Below are 7,818 nucleotides of genomic sequence, written 5' to 3'. Positions count from 1 at the left end.
CAGACAGAAATATTGTAACAACTATTAGATAGATTGCCATGCAATGTTCTACAGAAATTCACGGTCCCCAGAGGATGAATGGCTTTAATGACTTTGACTTTGACTCTGACTTGTCCTGTAGTGCCATCAGCAGGTCACTTCTCCTGAGAATTATCTCAACATCTACTAGATGGATTGGCACAACATTCAGTATAGATTTTCATGGTTCCCAGATTATGATCCCACTGACTTTGGTGATCTTTTAGAGCCTCCACAAGGCAAACATTTACCAGTGTCTAATGTTAGCAAGCCAGCTAAGAACACACAACATGGTTGAACATATAACCTGTGATGCATATTTTTCATATTTTTCAACATTTTAAAATCTAAATGTTTAATCTATTTATTCAAAAAAAGCAATTGATAGTTTATTCTGCAATAGAAATAATCATTAGTTTCAACCCTGTAATGTTCATCTCATTGCAGCTTTAAGTTGTCATGAAAAGCATTGATTGTGGGCACTTTTTTCACTGTAATCATGCAGTCTCGCTGAGATAAAGATTTTTTTTTCTACAGAGACAGATCTGAGAACAAAAAACATTAGAAATGAGACAACCACAAAACCAGAATACAAAAAAAAAACACATTTAAAGACAACCATTCAGTGAAGTGACAGAAACACACAAAAGCTGAAAAACAAATCCAGAGCCCAGCTGGTGTTTGTCAATATTTTATTGATTGCTGTGGTTGGACTCACTTTTCCATGGATCAACAAGATATTTTATATAACTCTGTGTGGTTTGACTGGGCTGCTGTTCCTAGCTTGCTCACTCCGTGGGCTCATCCAAGGCTCCTACAGTTGCATTTTGTTGTTGTTTTTGCTCACAGCTCCTGAATCTGCCTATCTGTTGGCGTTTGGATCAGTGTCTCTCAATCTCTCCCTTCTCTTTCTGTTTATATGTATCTGTGTGTATCCTTTCTCTCCCAGCTCTTTCTCCTCGTCCCCACGGATCTCCCAGGCACTTTGGCTCTTAACTGCTCTCTCCCTTTCTCTTTCTCTCACACTCTCATCGTCCATCTCACATCTTCTCTCTGGTGTCTCAGTGAGTGCCAGGCAGGGTGTCCCTGGAGTGACCTTGGGGGGTAATGAGCTCCTGATCACGAGTCAGGAAACCCGGCATTCAACACCCACTCCACCACCCTCCCCTCACCCCATGCAACACACACAAAAAAGAAAAAGAAAAACTACACAGCTATCGCATGCTCAGCCCACAAAGAGAAATAGTATTGGAGAGACAAGGCAGCAGGGCAGAGGTGCAGATGAAAAGAGACTAGAGAAACTACTTCTTCAAGCTCTGATATACAACTACCAGACCTCCAAAATAAAGTAAGTGGATTTTCTTTTCTGGGTGCACACTTACTGATGCATTGCTTTCGTTGGGTAGGTGTGATGCGATGGTGAGGTGTTCACTTGAGCAGGAAAGCAAGCAGAAAAGTTTGGAGTTGAACTGTGTTCTGTGCAGAAAGACTCGGTGGTACAGATGGCATGAAAGCCATTTTTGGTGTGTGTTTCTCAATGTGTGTATCTGTGTGTCTGTTGGGGGTGGGATTTATGTGATTTCCAGAGCTGCCAATATCAACCCTTCAAGGTCTTTAAATCTCACTATAAGAAAACTTTGGGTAATGTTGCATGAGAAACTCAGTTAAAGTTTCTCTGGTGATCAAAACAGTTATTTGCATTTGTGCATTTCTCCTGATATTTCTCTTTTTCGTTTTTCTGTTTCATATTTTAGCGAAAAGCTTCTGTAGACATGGTCCTAATCGCTTCTTTGTTGCTCTTCCCATTTTAAGCAGATTTTTCCCTGAGGCTGTTGATAGGAGATAATAAACACATGAAAACATAAAAGGCTATTAAGCTTAAATTGCTGAGAATTATAACCGTGGATGGAAAAGTGGCTTGTAGACATGTTTAGTAAACAATTGGAAAGTCCCAATAATCCAGCAGCCATGGGCTACGGACTGTGGTTTTAAATCATTAACAGAGCAGTTTCCTCAGTGATTAAACTTCAAACGTCCATATGTTTTGTACATTATTGCTATCAGCCAAATATACACAAGTAATAAGTAAGTAGTATTAAATATGTGCATGTGCGCTGGTTGAAGTGGGCCACTTTTACCAAGTATGTCGTAATTTGGGTCAGGCCTGACTGGAATGACAAACCCAGAGCGGCTGTATTGTATGAGCGCTATGTGGTCCGGCAGACCTTCTGCTTGCGTTGCCATGGCTTTCTTCAGCACTGGTATAGCAACCCGAGTCAGACCAAACAGTGTTCCTCTCTGTCTTATGGGCATTCCTGCTGCGGACAAAAGCCTTCTCCAGCTCATTCTTGCTCGAAATGAGGTGTCCGCTTCATTTCTTTAGAATCAACACATGGTGTGGTCCTAATGAAAGAGCCGGGGGAGATTAAACATGAGGTGGAGATGAGCTTCAGAAACCAGCTTTGGTCCGTAGGAAGTCAGAACACAATGTGGATTAAGCTGGATGACAGCCAGCGGGGCCAAACTCATAAAACTGCTTCATTTCTAAATAGGTGATGGCATTTTCCTTCCATGGTGGCCACTTGGAGGCCTTTAAGAGGCATTTTACACATTCTGCCCTTTTCTCTTGTGAAACGCTTGCCCCACAGTCTTCACCACGTGATCTTGCCTATATGTCAAGACTAAGCACAAAGCCAGTTCATTTCCGTCTGTGTCTTCACAAATGCTTTGACGAGACTGTTCTCCATGGAGGAGCTGGAGCAATAAGGCATAGAATTGCGCTGTTAGGACCCTGAGAAGTCCGCTCCAGGGGGGGAGGGAAGCGCTGTGAATGAAGCCAATTCTTGTCTATAGGGCACAAGTAAGTGAGCGAGAGAGAGTGAGAGAAAGAAAGTAGGGGGATGAGGATATACACAAAGATCCTCACATTGAGTGGCTGGTTTATTCTTGTGGGGTACGCACTGACCCCTCACATGTGGGATGAACAGACTGAGCCTTGATGGGGTCCGGAGGGCCTCCAAAGAAAGGGAGAACAGGATAAAGAGAGGAATAGAAGTGAAGAGGAGGGGAGGGAAGCCAGTCGAGAGAGGCCTGTCAAGGAACCATCCTTCATTCTATCCAATTGTAGACGTCATTGCACATAGTTGCAATAAAGTTGCAATAAAGTAGAGCTGAAAAAGGTAATGATATGACCCTTAAAGGATAGTTCTGGTATATTGCAATTTCTTATTTTCTTAGTTTTGGCCTCAATTCCTATTCTAGTTAACCAAATGAATTACTGTGATCCAGGAACATGATGAAAGGGCTTTAAGAAGTTCAACATAAACAATCATACATCTTTTACATCACAAGTGACAGATTTAAAAAAGAAAAAGAGTTTTTAAATCAAAGCAGCAGAAGCAGAGACATTCTGACAATGTGCATCAAACTCCAAAAACACTACATCCCATTTTCACAGGACAGGTTTGTAATTTCCTGAACTTGATGCCTAAAATTGGTAGAGTGGCCCTTTAAACAACCCCAGACTAGTCAAACATATATGCAATAAAAAACAATGTGCAGTTATTTCCCAGACTGTCCATTGCAAACATCGATCACAGGTAACGGACTGACTTCCTGGTTAAACCTTTACCTTTAGTCGTGTGCGTGTACGCAGTTTTCCTGTGAAAGGAGGGATTATCATCACCATTTTGAGTGCCTCCTGTTTCAGTTTTACCTCTGAATGAAGTGGTTTAGGTGCTCTGGTGAAATGATTGGCTTGTTTACAGTCTTTTTGATAGTCTGACCACTCGGTCTTTCCCTGCTGCACTTAATGCCTAAACTACAAAAAGTTGTGTCATAGTGGAATTATCTTTGAACTTGTTAAACTTCTTTAACTATAGTCAGGAAAAGCAGAGGTGATCACAACCAAAGTACCTGAGCATGTCTTTTATTATCTTTTATTCAGCGGTGGCAATGAGCAGTGACTGCATGGGGACTGGTACCTGAGGCTGTTGGGTTAATATTTGTGTGTGGAAATACAGACGTTCTCATGGAGACGTGAAGCAAGCAGCCATCTCATTACAGGCAAGAGCGAGACAATCAAAGCTGTCTGCAAAACCTCTAAGCCGTGATGAGAGAATATTCCTCTTGTGTGGTGTTGGTCCTCATTGTCTGAGGGAGCCCATTGAGGAGGCTACTAATGCCTTTTGTGGATGAGTGTATATACATGAGTCAGGGTTTGTGTTTGTGCCCAACTGTTGAGGCATGTTGTGAATTTTTCAGTTGCTTTTTGATCAGAATCAAACATCCCCCATCTAGCTTTGCACGCAAAAAATGCGATAATTTATTTCCTTCCTCACATTCTTATGGATTTTCTACTTTTCCTGTGGAAAAACAAATATCTAATTGTGGCCTGCATCTCTTCACCCTCTCGCCCTGCTGTTGGCTTGATCTGGTGTTTGATCCTCGGGGAGCTAATGATAACCTGAGGCGTTCCACTGTAATCATTCAGCTCATTAGTGTCCCAGTCAGTCACACAGCCACCCACACACACTTACGCACAAATGCACAAACATACACAAACTGTCCCCATGCCTGTCGGTAGGCTACTGAAAGAAGAGAGGGCAAAGGTCTCAGGGCTGGAACATAAGTTCTGTAACTACTGAGAAAGTAAACTGGAGTCCAACTGTATATCAGATTTTAGCCCATTTACTACAAATGACTTTACAACTGATAACTAATCATTTTCCAAACCATACTGACATGTTTTGAAATTGTGTATTACCTTTAGTATTTTGTCTACAATTTATCGAATCAACCTCACATGGCAGGTGTGTTTCCTGTAATGTGCAGTTCCACCTCAGACAATTACAATATTGTGATTTTTCTTTAATTTAAGTCAAGAAGTGAAACTTTCATATATTCTAGATTCATTACACATAAAGTTATAAAGCAATATTTCAGGTCCTTTTTCGTTTTAATCTTGACGTTTACAGCTTACAGCTCATGAAAATCAAAAATCCATGTCTCAAAATATTAGAGTAAAGAATTAAATGTCAACCTGAGAAGAGCCTTTAATCTCTCAGTCTGGTTCAATACACAACTACATTCCTGAGGAAGACTTCTGACTTGATAGTTGTCCAGAAGATATTGACACCCTCCACAAGGGTTTAAGCCACAGAAGGTCATTGTTAAAAGGGCTGGCTGTTCACAGAGTGCTGTGAAAGTTGACTGAAAGGTTAAAGTGTGGAAGGAAAAGGTGTACAAGCAACAGGGATGACCGCAGCCTTGAGAGGATTGTCAAGCAAAGCCGATTCAAGAACTTAGGGGAGCTTCACAATGAGTGGACTGAGGCTGGAGTCAGAGCATCAAGAGCATCAAGAGCCACCAGGCACTGGTGTGTGGCATCCTGAATCAGAGACAGCATCAGAAGTGTCTTACCTGGGCCAAGGAGAAAAAGAACTGGACCATTGCTTAGTGGTCCAAAGACCTTTTTCAGATGAAAGAAAATTTTGCATTTCATTTGGAAATCAAGGTGCCAGAGTGTGGAGAATGATTGGAGAGGCACAGAATCCAAGTTGTCCAGTGTGAAGTTTCCACAGTCAGTGATGATTTGGGGTGCCATGTCATCTGCTGGTGCTATTTTTGCTGAAAATAAGGTTGAGGACGTTGATTGATGTAAAGCTGTAAAACAAAAACAGTGCACTGAAAGACCCTAAAAAGCTCTGTAGAGTTGAAGGAATCTGCAGAGTTGGTTTATAATTTTCTGTGGGTTTATCGCTTCGAACAACCCCTTTCACGTTACACAGTAATTTGACCCATGCTTTATGTAAAAACATTGATTAGAGCAGCTTTAACTATGCATTGTATGGAAATAAGGAGCTATTAGGGAGCTTGAAAATTTGCAGATTAGCTTGTGTGCCGAGATGCAGTAGCTGTGTATCTTTAGCAAATGTCATACAAGGAATACAGGTCCTGAGGGTGCACCCTGTGTGTGTACAGGCTTTAGAGAGTGACACACGGGGGGTGGGGGGGGGGGGGGGGAGGGTTGTGTTTGTATCCCTCTAATGAACTGATCTTGTCTCTCTCATGTACCATGTCATCGGAGGAAAAGCTGGATACTCGCACAGTGAGTTGGACAAACAATGCTACATCAGTTGTACTAACAATGACAAGAAAAACAAGAGCATATTGGAAGCATATGCATATTAACACAACATGAATGCAGTGGTGGTTACTTATAGAAATGAATTTCTGTTTTTAATATTATATTTAATATTCCTCTGTCAGTCTGCCTCTTGATGATAACAGGTGCAGCAGAAATAAAAGTAAGCCACCTTATCGACTTGGAAAACTTTCTCCTCAGTGCAGAACCTTGCTTAATGGCTCAGAGGTAAACCCTGAGGGGACTATTAAATAACATACAGCCAATATGCTGCCAAAGCTTCACATTAATGATGTAATCTTTTGTCTCAATCAATACAATCTCATTTTATTTAGAGGCATTCTTTAGCTGCTTCGTAGCCGGGAGTGGATTCGACCCGGCCAGTAAGTTATTAGCAATATGATAATCATTTCTACAGAGGGAATTTGATTCTTACAAGGTGTAAAGAGTGTGTAGGTTATAAAAGAAAGAAAAAACACCCATGGCAGCCATCTTACTCACAGGGATGCAGGGATTTGTTGTGATGTGGCTGCTGATGTTAAATGGAAAGTTAAATTGATCGTGTGAATCACTGTGGGACACCGTCTGCCACTTACTCTCTCCATTCCAATCCTACTGCTAATTGGATGGCTAATGGTGGCGTTGCACTGGGGTGACAAACTTCTCTGATTAGAAAGGTTTGCATAGTTTATTACGAAATTCAGTCTTTTAGGTTTTAGGTGCAGTGATCCCATGAAAAATAGATCCAATTTCTTTAACATTACTCTGTTCAAATGATTCAGTGAAATTATATGTTTAGGATGGAACATCTCTGCCTTTTCCTTCCTGCATCTCATTTTATTAGGCCTAAGAGTGGTTACCAGGCTGCTTAAATGGCCAAATCTTCAATACTTAAAACCAAAATAAATTTTAACAGTTTATACAGCCTCTTAATGCCAAAGGGGGTGTCTAATCCTTGGTTGAATCTCAGCAGGTTTTAATCTGGCCCATTGGAGAGTTTCTGCAACTCTGGGATGTCTTCATGTTCCTCCCTCAAGGCACTGCATACTGGAGACAGTATGATTTGGAAAGTTAAACACCTAAGATGGATGTGCAGAGGATTAGACAGTCCCACTCTATGGTCAAAAACACCAAGGATGGTTTTATGTCCACCCACCAATAAGTGATTAGAAACCAGGATCAGTAAGGGTGTGTTCAACAAAGCCCTAGGGGAGAAAACGTTCAGTCAGGCACTTGTTCCTTGCCCTAAATGCCTTAAAATGTTGCCAACTGTCCCTTTAGTGATAACTGAATTATGCATTTAAAATCCCTAACTAGAGTGTTAGAAGGTTCATCCACATGGAGGGAAAGGGAGAAGGAGAGAGAAGAGAGTCGAGTGGGAAGGAATCATGAGAAAGGGAGAGAGGCGAGAGAGAATCATTAGTCATCTATTAGTATTCCATCCACAGCTTGTGCTGCGAGACAGCCGGTCTGTCCAAACAAACAACCAGCAGAGGGGGGATGCCTCATTATTACATCCCCTCTTTTTTCTCACCCGGAGTTCACATTCCATCTGACCATAAACACCAGGCCAGGGCCGTTGCCTTGCCCCCTGTCTCTACTGGGGCTTGGGGATGTTAGCGGGGCTAGTAAAGCAACAATTCACATGCTGTTCA

General features: G+C 41.7%; 1 protein-coding gene across 1 annotated transcript in view; it reads left to right on the top strand.

Moving 5' to 3' along the window:
• Positions 1 to 1,070: 1,070 nt before the first annotated feature.
• Positions 1,071 to 7,818, top strand: part of ptn (pleiotrophin) — a 50,976-nt gene continuing 44,228 nt past the window's right edge. The window contains exon 1 of the mRNA XM_038738861.1: positions 1,071 to 1,366. Coding sequence (XP_038594789.1) covers positions 1,194 to 1,366 — 173 coding nt within the window. The 5' untranslated portion in view covers positions 1,071 to 1,193. The remainder of the gene's footprint in view (positions 1,367 to 7,818) is intronic.

This window comes from Micropterus salmoides, unplaced genomic scaffold, assembly GCF_014851395.1.
Source record: "Micropterus salmoides isolate LMB-PRFRI ecotype aquatic unplaced genomic scaffold, ASM1485139v1 Ms_hic_scaffold_23, whole genome shotgun sequence".
NCBI lineage: Eukaryota > Metazoa > Chordata > Actinopteri > Centrarchiformes > Centrarchidae > Micropterus > Micropterus salmoides.
This window is presented reverse-complemented; position numbering and strand designations above follow the sequence as displayed.